The sequence below is a fragment of the Fusarium musae genome, chromosome 6 (genome assembly GCF_019915245.1).
Source record: "Fusarium musae strain F31 chromosome 6, whole genome shotgun sequence".
Lineage (NCBI taxonomy): Eukaryota > Fungi > Ascomycota > Sordariomycetes > Hypocreales > Nectriaceae > Fusarium > Fusarium musae.
Window position 1 is genome coordinate 1,781,984 of NC_058392.1, and position 14,629 is coordinate 1,796,612.

At 50.2% G+C, this 14,629-nt stretch overlaps 4 protein-coding genes across 4 annotated transcripts; 1 reads left to right on the top strand and 3 right to left on the bottom strand.

Annotated features, from left to right (window-relative positions):
• Window positions 1-1,149: 1,149 nt before the first annotated feature.
• J7337_008414 (uncharacterized protein) lies at window positions 1,150-4,579 on the top strand (the record flags this gene model as incomplete). The annotated part of the gene is made up of 4 exons (XM_044826033.1): window positions 1,150-1,214; window positions 1,272-1,422; window positions 1,474-3,446; window positions 3,499-4,579. 4 exons carry the CDS (start codon window positions 1,150-1,152, stop codon window positions 4,577-4,579), a joined length of 3,270 nt encoding a protein of 1,089 aa, XP_044678950.1.
• A 451-nt stretch (window positions 4,580-5,030) lies between these two features.
• On the bottom strand, window positions 5,031-5,875 carry J7337_008415 (uncharacterized protein; the record flags this gene model as incomplete). The annotated part of the gene is made up of 5 exons (XM_044826034.1): window positions 5,031-5,221; window positions 5,273-5,326; window positions 5,360-5,638; window positions 5,699-5,793; window positions 5,871-5,875. 5 exons carry the CDS (start codon window positions 5,873-5,875, stop codon window positions 5,031-5,033), a joined length of 624 nt encoding a protein of 207 aa, XP_044678951.1.
• A 1,792-nt stretch (window positions 5,876-7,667) lies between these two features.
• Window positions 7,668-10,671, bottom strand: J7337_008416 (uncharacterized protein; the record flags this gene model as incomplete). Its single annotated transcript, XM_044826035.1, has 2 exons — window positions 7,668-9,749; window positions 9,799-10,671. The coding sequence occupies 2 exons, from the start codon at window positions 10,669-10,671 to the stop codon at window positions 7,668-7,670; spliced, it is 2,955 nt and encodes a 984-aa protein (XP_044678952.1).
• Window positions 10,672-12,887: 2,216 nt separating this feature from the next.
• On the bottom strand, window positions 12,888-14,405 carry J7337_008417 (uncharacterized protein; the record flags this gene model as incomplete). The annotated part of the gene is made up of 1 exon (XM_044826036.1): window positions 12,888-14,405. The coding sequence occupies one exon, from the start codon at window positions 14,403-14,405 to the stop codon at window positions 12,888-12,890; it is 1,518 nt and encodes a 505-aa protein (XP_044678953.1).
• Between the last annotated feature and the right edge of the window lie 224 nt (window positions 14,406-14,629).

The following is a 14,629-nucleotide window of genomic DNA, read 5'->3' on the forward strand; positions in this document are numbered from 1 at the left end:
AATAAAAGTTTTTTTTTAGTCTGTACCAGAACAAAGGTTGAACTCGTGTTTGAAATCACATCATCTGCATTCGTACGACACGACACGAACACCAAACTTGGCCTCTCTTCGCCTCAGGGATTCCTCTCCGAGACTCCACAGAACGGACTTGCCCCCCCCCAGAGTCACTGCGTGTTCTTGTTGACTATTCCGTGGAGAATGCTTGACAATTGAATCTCCGCGACATTGAGCTACGGTGTTATCTTTGTGGGGGAACTGTAGGTATGGCCCAGTTAGAGTCGCTGTGTTGCAAAGCAGAAGAGGTTGATATTGAGGCTTATCTATGCTGGCATTGATAAGGAGGCTCACTCCGAGGAGAAAGGTTGATACGGGAACTAGTTAAGGCAGTGAATATTCCCGATCGATACAACACACAAAAATAGCTCGAGGGAATCTAATACCCGGATCTGAGTGAGGAATCTAATTGAGCGACTCTCGACAATATCATTCCCTATCCAGGACTTGAGGATATCTTTCCAAGATACGACCAAGATAAGGCCAAGAAAGAGCAGTGACAATTGTATACTGAGTTGTTATTAGGCGGTATTCGAGATGGCTTCATCCTTCACCGAGACTCAGATTAGTCAACAACCCACAAAAGCCTTGACCGGACGGTGAAACTACGAGTTGGAGCATAATATTTCGCCAGAAACCGGATGCGATTTAATATGAGAATCACCTCGAGACCTCATATCATGCTCTGTCGTGGTGTGTTGCGACGTACGAGCCCTTGGTGAGAATATTGCTTCTCCGCGGAGGCCAAAACGCCTCTACCGTGCGGGCGCAGTCGCTGATTGGTCCCTCAGCCACAGCGCGCTGTCTCCTTATCAGAGATCAGCCCTGGCCGAGAACTGCAAATGCGCTCACGTTCTATGGACCAACGGCGGAAATGCTTAGCACGAGCTGGACTATCCCGGAGATGTACGTTCTAGATAGGGAGATGGGAGAAACATCAGAGGGGGGTCCATAGTTTGTGGTCTTGAGGTACAGAAGACCCTCTTTTTGTAACAGGCTCTGATATTCACTTATAACCATGACGGACCATGGTATTCCCTTCTATCTTTTGGGTTTCTCTCCCAAGTATACTTGTTTTAATATTGACTTATCAAAATGGCTGCAACAGCACAAAAACGTGTGGTGGTCGTTGGCCTGGGTATGGTGGGCATTGCTTTCATGTAAGTCAATTCAACACTATTTGACTAGTTGCCTACCGTAATCTGACAATAGTACAGAGAAAAGCTGCTCAAGTATGACGCCAAATCAAAAGAATATGCAATCACAGTCGTTGGAGAAGAACCATATCTCGCCTACAACCGAGTAGGACTCACAACATTCTTCGAGCACCGAAAGGTCGAAGAACTATACATGAACCCAGCAGAATGGGTATGTTCAACCTGAACCAGAACTGCATTCCAAGACACTGACAACCTACAGTACACAGAAGCTGGAAGCTCATTAAACTGCCACATCAACACAAAAGCCACACACATCAACACCGAGGATAAATTCATCGAGTGCGCAAACGGCGAGAGCTACCCCTACGACATCCTCGTCCTCGCCACCGGTTCAGACGCTATTCTTCCCCGTATGCTCAAGGGCTGGGACGCAAATGGTGTTTTCGTCTACCGCACAATCGAAGACTTGAACAGGCTTATCAAGTTCTCCACCGACAAGAAGGGCACCAATGGAGCTGTCGTTGGTGGTGGTCTTCTCGGTCTTGAGGCGGCAAAGGCCATGCTCGATCTTGAGACCTTTAACAGAGTCGATGTCATTGAAAAGGCTCAGTGGGTTCTCACAAGACAGGTCGACGAGACTGGTGGTAAGATGGTAGCGGATCAGGTCTCGCAGCTTGGTGTGAACCTCAATCTCGGCAAGGGCGTATCGAGCATGAAGACTGATGAGAACAACAACCTCACTGGAGTTATCTTTGACGATGGCTCAGAGATCAGCTGCTCGACACTATGCTTCGCTGTTGGTGTCAAGCCAAGAGATGACCTCGCTAGAAGCGCCAACCTCGAGGTTGGACAGCGCGGTGGTATCGTTGTCAACGATGACTTGAGAACGAGTATGCCCGATATCTACGCCATTGGAGAGTGTGCTAGCTGGCGTGGTATGGCTTACGGTCTTATCGCTCCTGGTGTGGCCATGGCCGAAGTCGTCGCTTTCAACCTCACGCAAGCCAAGCTTCACAGCCCCCAGACCTTCAAGACCCCCGATATGAGCACAAAACTCAAGCTCCTCGGAGTCAACGTCGCTAGTTTCGGTGACTGCTTCGCTGATCGTGATGGTCCTGTGACGCTTCCTCCCAAATACGCCAGGACACTCGTCAATGGTGACGCTAAAGAGCCCAAATCTGTACAAGCTCTTACATACAAAGACCCCTTCTCGAATGTGTACAAGAAGTACATCTTTACTAAAGATGGAAAGTATCTCCTCGGTGGTATGATGATTGGCGACGTCTGTGACTACGTCAAGCTTCTACCAATGGTCAAGGCGCAGAAGGAGCTTGAGATTTCTCCCAGTGAACTCATTCTCGGCGCCAAGAAGGACGGCGGTGAGGATACTGATGATCTTGACGACGATGCTCAGGTGTGCTCGTGCCACAACGTCACAAAGGGCGATATTGTCAAGGTTGTCAAGGATGGCACTTGCAAGGACGTTGCCAGTATCAAGAAGTGCACAAAAGCCGGCACCGGCTGTGGAGGTTGTGTTCCTCTCATCACCACCATCTTCAACAAGACAATGGCTTCTATGGGCCAGGAGGTCACCAACTACGTCTGCTCACACTTCAACCACTCTCGAGCTGACCTGTTCAACATCATCATGGTCAAGCGCCTCAAGAACATGGGTGAAGTGATGCGCGAGGCTGGAAACGACAAGGAGGCTCTTGGTTGTGAGCTGTGCAAGCCTGTGGTAGCGAGCATCATGGCTTCGCTGTGGAACAGGCACGTTATGGACAAGACCACCCACGGTCTCCAGGAGACCAATGATCGCTTCTTAGGTAACATCCAGCGAGACGGTACCTACTCTGTCGTCCCCCGTGTATCCGGTGGTGAGATTACTCCTGACAAGCTTGTGGTCATCGGCGAGGTTGCCCAGAAGTACAACCTCTACACAAAGATCACAGGTGGTCAGCGTATCGACTTGTTTGGTGCCCAGAAGCAGGATCTTCTCGATATCTGGGGCCAGCTTGTTGCTGGTGGTATGGAGTCTGGTCACGCTTATGCCAAGTCTCTGCGAACCGTCAAGAGTTGCGTTGGTTCTACATGGTGTCGATTCGGTCTGAGTGACAGTGTCGGTATGGCCGTTCGTCTGGAGGAGCGATACAAGAGTATTCGAGCCCCTCATAAGATCAAGGGTGGTGTGAGTGGTTGTGTGCGAGAGTGTGCTGAAGCTCAAGGCAAAGAGTATGTTTTTCCCCTCATCGTTTAATTGTTCTGTCTGCTAACATTGAATCAGTTTCGGTTTGATTGCCACAGAGAAGGGCTGGAACATCTTCGTCGGCGGTAACGGTGGTGCGAACCCTCGCCATGCCGAGCTTCTAGCCAAGGATGTGCCCCCAGCTGATGTCGTGACAATCCTCGACCGATATCTCATGTTCTACATGCGTACAGCCGACAAGCTTCAGCGAACAGCCCGCTGGATCGAGAACCTCCCCGGTGGTATCAAGTACCTCCAAGAGGTCATCCTCGAGGACAAGCTCGGCATCAATGCCTCGCTCGAGGCGCAGATGGAAGAACTTGTCGACAGCTTCTTCGATGAGTGGGCTGAAGCTATCAAGAGCCCTGCCATCGCTGCCAAGTTCAAGCAGTTCGCCAACACAAACGACACAACACGCAACATGGAGCTTGAAGATGACCGTGGTCAGAAGCGACCAGCTTTCTGGCCCGCGGACGCTGCAGCTACAGACAACTTCTCGGGTCTCAAGGACAAGTGGTCCATGACTTCTTGGGAACCCATCATCGAATCTTCATACTTTGACGGTGCTGACGAGTTGCCAAACGGTATCTCCGCCACTATCAAGCGTGGTGACACGCAGCTCGCCATCTGGCGCATCAAGGGCGTCTACTACGCTACTCAACAGATGTGTCCTCACAAGCGTGCATTCATCCTCTCCGACGGTCTCATCGGCCAAGAGCCCAACAAGGCTGTGGCGAGTGATGATAAGGATGGTGCTTCACCCTGGGTCTCATGTCCTCACCACAAGCGCAACTTTGACCTCGGCAACGGTGCTTGCAAGACAGACGAGTCTCTCTCCATCGCCACATTCCCTACCGAGGCTCGAGCCGACGGTATGTTGTACCTCAAGCTTCCCCCTGTGGAGGAGCTTGATGCTGCTTTGGGCACAAAGAAGTGGATGGTCAAGAAGGGCGAGGCTGGTGAGGCGCCTCTCGCTAAGCTTGACAGCAAGATCAAGTTTGTTGGATTGAGAGGAAAGAAGCCATATGTCAAGCCCACTGGTGGTGCTAAGATGACTACTAAGCCACTTGACCTCATGATGGCAGCGAATGGTTGTGGCGGCGGTGCACCGGAATGGTAGAGAAAAAGAAACATAGAGCATAAACAAGCTTAAGATATCATGGTTCGGCGTTGGGGATATACCGGAACGGTTTGGTTTGGGACACTATGAGTTATGCTATGTAGAGCATATATAAATACCTCTTTTTATGTTACGTCAAGTTCAACATCAAGCGCATGGTCTCCTTATTATCCCATCAGTTTGATGGCGAAAGAACCGGATGATAAACTCATCAAAGAGCCTCCTAAGTTTAGGCAAAATCTACCTAAACTTTTCCATTATGTCGGATTGGCGGCAAACGTTGCATATGGATTAGTATGAATATGCCACTCTATATATAATATCCATTTTACAATCATTGCCCACATCCGCCGGTCTTCTGCAGGCCACCTCTTCAACATAATATTAAGGCCCAAGCTGAGGAGGTTAGAGAACAAGCCCTGAAGAGCTGGTCGCGATCATAGCCCTCTCCTCAAAGATCCTGGTGAGGTCTCTCATCATGGGTGTTAGTCACAGCAATGACACCTCCGTCCTTCTCAATATCTGCAGGAAGGTTCCCGAGAGCCCGATCACCAAACATGAGATCAATTTCCTCAAGGGATAGGCCCTTTGTTTCTCGAAAGGCAAAGATAAGGGTGGGTAGTGTGATGACAAGATTGAAAGCTGTTGGTCTAAGTTAATTGACTAAAGAAAAGCCCCGTAGTGTTTACTTACCAACGAAGAGGAAGTAGAACTTCCAGCCAAGCTCGTCGAGGGCAAAGGGACTGACTTAATTCCAGAAAGTGCTCACAAGCCAGTTACCGATACCCGTGGCGAATGCACAACCCTTTCCTCGGATTTGATATGGCATAACCTCAGACATGTACGTCCAGGAAACAGGGCCAAACGACAACGAGAATATGATTGTGACACAGAATAAGAAGGCAACCCCGGCAATACTGAGGCCACGGTGTGTGCCATCGACGTTCTGAGAGTTGACCGCACTCTCTAGGATTAGAGCAATGGTGATGGCAATAATACCATAGATCAGAGGCCTCTTTCGGCCGATCCTATCAGAGATGAAGGTGATGAAAAACAGATCTCAAAACTATTAGTCTACGAACAGAAAAGCTGTTAAAGGAAATAAGATGTCCAACTTACTCGCAAGAGGGCCGGTGCAGTTGTGCATGCCTGCAACCAGAAGATTTGTCTTTCCAGTAATTCCAAGCTTCTCGTACATGATGGTTTGGTAGTAACTATGTACATATGTTAGTGAGTGTATTAAACACTTGTAAAGTGACTTCTGGTTTCGAGGAATAGATTAAAAGCTTACCCCATGACGTTGATTCCTAGGATTAATGTCAACTCGTGCTCTTGACACAGATGGCTCTCAATATAAAGGAGTCATACCAATGAATTGGGTAAAAACTTGAACTAGAGTTCCAAGCATAAGACGCTTCCTCTACTGAGGCACCTTGAACATGATCATCCAACCAGGCGCAGTTGCTACCTTCTCGGCATCAACTTCGGCGATTTGACCTTCTTGAGCGACGTAGGTGTGGTGGTGGTCGGGGAGCGCTTTCCCTCTCCTCTCCCATGTCTGGTGTCTCAGCATCTGGGGCAGGGCTCCTTTTGCTAGGTAGACGCATTCAGGACGGGAATCCCAAACAAAGCAGCCACAGCAGATTGCGAGGCGTTCATGGCTCTTTCTGCTTCCAACTCTCCATAAACTTCCATAAACTCCATCTCAGGGGCAGGAGCAGTTAGGTAAGTTAGAAGGCCAGGACGCTATCAATTCACAGGCTCATTAAAACTGTATTTTGATGATGCGGATTATGACAACCAGATATGCTGAATGAAACTCAGTGACCTGGTCGTTATATCAAGCATCTTTAATTGTGACGGTGGTACATAATGACTTCAGTTGGGGTAGCAACTTGTGCAATTGCTCCTTCCCGTATTCGTTTTCTTGTCTCTTCAAGTGACGTATGTTTTGTCTTGAGGAAGGAGCTAGATACACGTCCCGGTCTGAGTGGTCTAAGTGGTCTAAGTGGAGGAAGGAACATCTTTCCGGTAAGGCGCAGCCCAGCTACACAAGATCAGCCATGTGCTAAGGTAATAAAAAGAATGAGTGAGTTGAAGGTTGAGTATATCAGAGTATGGTATAAGTACTACCTAGGGTATGGCGTTTGGCTACATAAGTTATGTTTTTGGTTAGATACTTTTGATCAGTGATAATACAGATACATTTCTGGTATGTTTCGCCAAGAATATAGACGCAGTGTCAAAAACCATTGATGAGTTTACGTAATACTCCTACCTGTTGCATCTGATGCCCGTCCGAAAAGAGGTTCTAAAACGCAGAGAGATGCGAGTCTTGGTGAAGCTGTAACTACTAAGTCAACTCTCGGCGAAATTATTTGATATCGTGCACTTATCGTTGGATGTGAGGTTTAGCACAGTGTCCTCAGGTCGCTTGAGATCCTCCGTGTCTTCAAACTACTAGGTATTGTTTGGGGGACCTCTTAACCCGAGTCATGGTTACTCTGGTACCTATAATTTGCAAGTTCCATCTCAGTCAAAGTCTCCTCCCCTCCTTATGGAGAAGCATGATGAGCCTACGTCAGCTTTGTTCAAGGCAAGACTCATACGATTGATTGTATCTTCTGTGGTAACCCAATCATAAGATCGCTTCGAAGTCCTCATTAAACCATTCTGACCGCTCACTACGCCACTCGGCAGCAAATATCACCACGTGCGATAGCAGGGAATGAAGCCATATTAATGTGCTTTGAATGAGAATAAGGAGAGATATCTTTGTTTGTCAAAACACTTCAACACACTTCCGCAAATGCTGAGTCCATCAGAAAGCCCGTTAAAAATAATATGCCCTTCGCCATGTACTGTTTGATTGTCCTTTTACCCGTTGCCAAGTTAAAACTCCGTGAATAATAAGCGCCAGGGTTTCCCACCAATCTAATAACCGTTTTCGTACAGATAGTCATCTCGAAAGGGCAACAAACAGAATAGATCGTGAAGAGGTGATCAAAGTGGAGTGGCGGAAAAGTGTATCGGTGTGCATGTCGCTTATAAAAAATGAAAAATCAAAGGGGAAATTGCTCCTTGTCGTCTAACATCCGTCGTCTTCGCATTCATCAAGGCTTCCATAGCCGGTATCCGAATCAATTCCCACCATACTCTTGTTGATAGCCAGGCACCGGCTGACGACCTTCTCTCTTACATCAGAGGCAACACCACACTTCTCCCCGGGAGATCCGCCCATCCATAGACGGAGACCGCCAGATAGTCGCTCAAGAGAGGACTGGAAGGTCTCAGCTGCTGCTTTGTGCCCGTAGAGCTCCTCCATCAGCTCAAGGGTTGCGGTGCATCCAATAAGAGACATCTGCGGGGCGTTGCCACGGGCCATGATTGACTCAATCATACGGAGTCCTTGGTGAGTACTCCCAGGAGTGCATTCGACGCGTCGGAGGTGAGCGATGGCCATGGCGCATCGTAGGGCAAGTCGGAGATCGGGAGTAGAAGCCTGGAAGCTTGAGTCAACGACACAAATGGAAGAGCTCAGGAGAGCATCGACCTTTTCGTTGCCCATTGATTGCAAGGCAGAGGCGATGTTAGCGCCGCGTGCCTTATCAATGAGAACTGCTCGTGCCACGATTGCCCGAGCCTGCGCGGTTGAACCCAAGGGTGCAGCCTTGATGGTTAGTTCGATATCTTCTGCCTTAGTGCTGAGCGTCTCTTCATCCTTTTCCAATGTGGCGACCAAAGTTCGGTGGAGGAATTGGGTCGACCACCAGGCAGCAACAGCATCGAGGGGAGATCCAATAGCGGTATCGTCAACAACAGAATCCATGCCATCCATAGGGGTCACAACGTTGTAATCAGTATCGGTATTGAAAGCCAGGTTGTGTGCTCGCTGGATAACGTCGTCGTTGAGCACTTCATCGCAGTCTTGTTCAACCAAAAGAGCGAGATGTTCGGGCAAACCGTCGTCATGCTGCTCGGAGGACTCGCGGTGAAGTTGGGTAAGGAGACGATTCAGCTGGCGGGCCTCATTCCACTTGCTGCGGGCAAGTTTGGCAGCGATGAGGTTGATTGCCCCAAGTTGGAGTCGGTTCTGGCCCAGGTCCCAGAGAAGAACGCGAATATGGAGGGCTTTGAGCATAAGTCTAGCAGGAGTGTCGGGGAGGGTGCCGGAAGCGAGGAGTGTGAGAATGAGACGGCTCTTGTTGATCTCAACATCGCCGCCAGCCAACTGCGAGTCGAGGGCTATGCTCCATGCCTGGACACGAGCTGTTTCCTGCTCCTGAGTCAAACCAGTGATTGCTTGATAACCATGAACTCCAATAGCATTACGGAGGCTGAGCTTGAGAGTCTTCAAGATGAGAGCTGCCGCCTCCAGGAAGAAATTGTGGCTAGGGACCCATACGGTCTGGATAGCAGTAAGCCAAGCTTGTCGGCGGACATGAATTGGTGAAGCGAGCGATGGGGCTGCCTGAAGAACCCCGACTTGTGGTTTCTTCGACTTCTGTGAATCTCGCGTGAATAGTGAAGGAACAAACACCCAAAGGAACGTTCCAAGTAGGAGAATAATTCGGAGTGAAGTATGTAGATGATAGCCTCCGACGGTCAAGTCAAGGCGGCTCGCTGCACTCTTCAGAAGCTGAATAGGCATGGCGAACAAACCACGACCTTCAGGCTTTTCATTGCTAACTTCATCCTCATGCATCGCCTCCAGAATCATCAGGCCGGCGAGTGAGCCAACCATCAATTTACCAAAGTATGGACCGGCATTATTCCACCGACCCTGCTGCATTTGCTGTTGCTGTTGGAGCTGCTGCTGTCGAATGAGCGCGGGATTTCCACCGCGAAACTGTTGCTGGGGTACAGGATATGGTTGACCAGAAGCCATTTGTTGCGAAATGATTCTCTTCATATCATCGGGAACTTGAATCATTCCTCCTGGCTGTGCGTTACCGTCCTGCGACGGGCCCCCGACAAACTGCTGTGCATCCTGTGCATATTGTATTGGCGTAGGTGGTTGCTGAAGCGGACTAATGGCGCCATTCATCGCCCCGGCCATGAAAAGCTTCTCGAAAGCGGCAATTCGGGCTTGCATAGCACCATTTTCGTCGAGTAGCCGATTGTTACGCTTCTCAAGGTGTCGAATGTATTCAGTCGCCTTACTCAAAACCTGTCCAATGATTAGCGGGAGTTATATCGCTATAAAGAGCACAGCGTACTGTAGCCTTGTTCAGCTTATGAGCTGGGGTCAGACCATGGAGTTCCTCGCGATCTTCAGTCGTGTCTTCACCTCGCGCGCTCTTCGACATGATGCGAAGACTGGGAACGCTATCTCTCAAAGCGGCAATCTTGTCATTTAGATTGGTTCGATATCGCTTCTCAATCATGTTATGGGCAGTCTTCTTCACTGGTTGATCGCCATCCTCTTCCTCCTCCTCTTCATCCTCAGGGTCGGCGGAAGACTTGCGCTTTCGCGATGCTTTCGAAGATCCATCGGCGGGATCCGGTGATGAAAAGATACCCCTTCTGAGTTCGCCATTTGCTGAGTCTGGGCTAGAGGCGCTCTTGGGGGAGTGGTATTGGAGATGTGGTGGCATGGCGATGTTGCGCAGCTTCTCCTGCAAAGCAGGAGTCAAATGGCTGATGAGGGCTGGTTGAAGAACGGTGTTGTCGGTAAAACCAGGCTGTCGCAGGGAAGGATTTGAAGCGGCGTAGATTGATTCGGAGCTGAGAGCGGTTACCGGAAGGCCATCGATGCCGGTAGAGATGGGAAGCTGTTGAAGGTTCTGCTGGTCCTGACCGAAAGCGAGATTCCAAGGAGAAGGTTGATAGGTAGTTTGAGCAGGAGGTGCGGTGCTGCTAGAGGGGTCGTACGAGTCGTAAGGGGGCGTGCCGGTGAAGTGCCATGCAGCGTCGTAGTATTGTTGCTGGGTCTGGGGACGGGAGGAATCGTTGGGCAAGGAGGCTGAGGAGGGGTCAGATTTCACGAGCGAGCCATCATCAACGAAACCACCTAGATTCGGATCTTGAAGGCCATAGAGGCTGTTGGCAGAATCATGGTCGGCCATGTCGGAGAAGCGGGAGCCGGGCATGATGGGAACAGGCCAGCACCATGCAATGCAGCTGCGATGGCCTGATTGAGAGACCCAGTGCTTGGGGTGACCCCGAAGGAGTCGCCGTGGTCGAGCGAGGCCTTCCTTTCGGGAAGACGAGGGCCTTTGGCCGACGATACTAAGAGCAAGGGTCGATGTTGTCGGTCCAGTTGGGTTGAATTGGCCTCTGTTCCGGGTGTGGCCTGTTCAGTTGAAGTCTCTCGGCCGAGGAGTGGACTTTGGCCGCGATAGCCTCAGCTACTGACTATGGCTCCAGCTGTGTGGATGGCTCCAACTACAGTGAGTGACAGCTGCCGCTACAGCTACAGGCTGTGCTGAGGGTCAGCCTGCAACAGTCGACAGGCCTATAGCCTCTGCTAAGGCAATCAATCGGTGGGTAAGATAGAGAGAATCGGTGGTGAGGGCGTGTTGCAACCACAGAATGAATCGATGGGCTGTCTCAATGGCTCTGAGATCGAATGATTGAACGGGTGTTGCCGAACGGTTGATGAGCGAGAAAGGACAGTGCAGGGGTTCTACAACAAGGGAAGAGCAGCGCAGTCTCACGATTATGGTTCGACTGGCAACGAGTAGCAGTTAAAATTGCAGATGAGAGAATAGGCGATTTGGGCGATGATTCGGAGGCGAGCGATGGATGCAAGGAATTCAGTTTGAGAAGAGGGCAGAAAATCGTACGATGGAACCCGGATATCAGCCCAGTGACGCCTAGTCAAGTCCACGCTTGGCCAAGCTCGTCTTTTGTACAAAAGACTGGAGTGATGAGTTCAGGGGATCCACCAGTCAAGTGTTTACTCCAAATACAGTGCAGAACGTCGACGACTTTTGGTGGCGTACGCACTAAGCCCAGCAACTGGCACGGGATGAGTCTCCAGGCGAGGCGGCGCTACGGCTTGAACCGTACAGTATTGGCGATCTCGAGAATACGGTCCACTTTAGTTAGGGGTTTACCCCTCTCGCATTCGGGTCTAAGGCGCTGTCTGCACTGTGCACGCAATCACAAATCCAGTAACCCGTCAAGCACAAGCCAACTCTGTTTGTTCAAATTGGAATGGGGGAACTCGGGAACTCGATTGCGTTAAAAGAATTCGGCTCAAGAAGTAGAATATACCCTCATAGTCAAGCCGTAATGATGACATCTCAGTCACCGTTGTCAAACTCTGCCCCTAGGCGCCCCCCCCCCCCCCCCCTACATACACTGTCGAAAGACAAAACATAAACCGTGGTGCTACTCGAGTTGTCTCGGGTTAGCCACGCGAGTCTCAGTCTCGCGTCCCGTGGTTCACAGGAACTCAATTATTACATTCCAGCCGGCAAAAGGCCAGACCCAGGCGACGGTTACTCGAGAATATGAGAGTATCGCATATCCAATTAAATAGCTTTACAACGGTCGCCAAGACGAGTTCATTGTGAAGAATCCGAAAGAAAAAAAAAAAAAAAAAAAAACATGGATATCAATGCCTCGAATCTGCCATGTCCCGTCTGGTGCAACCCTCTCAGGTACTGTGAGACGGATAGCTACATACAAATACCGAACTATTTGGCGCCCTACCAATCCGCGTTGAACAGAAGATCTGTTCGGGTTACACAGCACAGGCTATTCTTGCATGTCTTGGACTCAGCTTTCAGCTTCTGTGCCACTATCCTCGCTTCTCAAGATGGTCCCCGCCGCCACCAAATGATCGTGATCCCAATATTAAATCCTCCCCTCCTAACTATCCCCAATTAGCCAATCCATCCCGATGATCAAACGATCAACAACCTTGCGTCATCCTCTAGTTTTAACGCTTGTTGCTTTTTAAGTATCGTCACATACATCTTCTTAATTGTTCCGATTGGCGATTCAAGATCTTGAGATCGTAGAGTCGATATGTACTAGATATTAGCTAGCGCCTGGGTTACGATAGATGGAAAACACCGCGTCTGTTGTGTGACGTTACACGTTTGGAAATAACGCGAGAACTCGTGAACAAATTTGATTTGGCAGAAGAAAATGATATACAGGTGAATATTTTATGCAGATAGTAAAGTTCTGGTCCTTGCGGCCGTTACTAGATCCCCGCGAGCCCGTGGGCCAGCTCTAGCCAAATACTGTAAACCCCAACCAAGTAGACCCCTCATATCTTGATATCAACGACATCAAAGGAAACAATGCAATGTAGACCCCGTTAAATAATTATAAACTCCAATCATTTCGTTTACCAAACGTCATCCGAACTCTGAACCATCTCCAACGTCGGTGTCTTAGGTACCATGCGTTTCATTCTCTTCCGATCCTCCCTGGTTACAAGCGAAGGTGTCACAGGCATGCATGGCGTGAAGGGCTGATAAGGCGAATAAGGCACTGCACCAGCTGTGTGCGGAGTCATTGCTCCGCTTGGCGATAGTGGTCCTTTCCTCTCAAACACAGTCTGCTTGGTAGTCTGCGCAATAGTGTTTGGCGAAACCATGGCAGGCTCGTAGGCACGCAACGGTAGAGAACCACCAGTTCGCACAGCTGAAGGTGCGTTGGCACGGTGGAATGTCTGGCCAGGCTTGGGTGACGCAGGAAGAGATGGGAACCTTGATCCAGGCTTGGGGGACGATGGCAGGCCAACCAGTGGTGCTTGAGAGTGTTCCGAAGTTGCTGACTCGGGATCACGCTCGCTGGGTGCATGTGACACAGTACGGGCATGGCCAGGATAAGGGAGTTGACTTCCGATACGCTCATCGATGCTCAAAACACTCTCGGGCGAGATATCCGGGGTCGGCAGTGACGCATGGGCCTTGGGCGGGAGGGCCGGTGAACCATACGGGACCTGATTAGTGGGGACCGGAGGAGGAGCAGCCGGAGCATAATGTCGGGGAGGAATCGCGCTCATCTCCTGTCCTTCATAGCGAGGGAATTCACCCGATTGGGGGGTCATGAGAGGCGATGAGATGCTCATGCCCTTCATCTGCTTCTTCTTTGGCGATCGTAGTGCTGAGAGAAATGAGGAGGTCCTTGATTGGCTCTTCTCCTCGCGGGAAGCAGAAAGGTTGAGTGTTGCTGGCTTGCTCCTCTCCTTCTTCGATGGCGACGATGTCGAAGATTTCAAAGAGAGTACGGAAGCCGAGGCTGAAGGGCGTGGTTGGTGGTGAGCAGTCGGAGGCAGAGGAACATCGTAAACTACTCCTCGCTTCTTTGCATCCTCATGCTCCAGGACATGCTTGTACATGTCTTCAAGCTGAGATTGAGCCATGAGTCTGTCTACTGCCACAACACGGGGATCGACAAAAGGATTAGTTCCGGGGGCTCCAATACTTGAAGCCGGCGATGGATAGATGTATGGATTTCCTTCGTGCGAGTCCTGGAAGCTCGGTTTGACAAATTCGGTGTCGGTGATGATATTCAGAGATGTAGGTACAGCTGTGGGAGGAAAGTCAGGACTGACGATATCTTTCCGAACTTCAAAGTCGACCTCGTCAATTCCAGCTGCGATATGTTCGCGTCGCTTCTTTGATAGGGCAAGCAGTGTTATGGCGACCAGCACCAATGATACAGCGTATGCTCCGATTATACCACCAATCTGGGCTGGCAGGTAGGTTGTGTCAATTGGTCCTCCTGGTATAGGCTTATCTGTGTCCCGGGCTTGGAGTATTGAGGATAGAACAGGCTCGGACTGAGCTGTTGTAATGACTGACAGAGGCAGAAGCAGACCGAGTTGTAGTGAGTAGCGAGCACCCTCGAGAAGCATCGTGGGAAACGAGGTCAAGGCGAGACACTTATTCTTTATGGAGAAGCCAGCTTGTGCGATGTGACCTCCTGAACACGATGAGACGAAACACTAGAGAAGAACATCATGCACGGAAGAGGGAACTTGCGGTCTCAACGGGGTATATAGCGGGCTGGGTCATGATCGTCTATCACTCTGCGTTAGCCGCTGAGCTATCCAGGGCTGGACGCTGAGTCGCTGAGCAG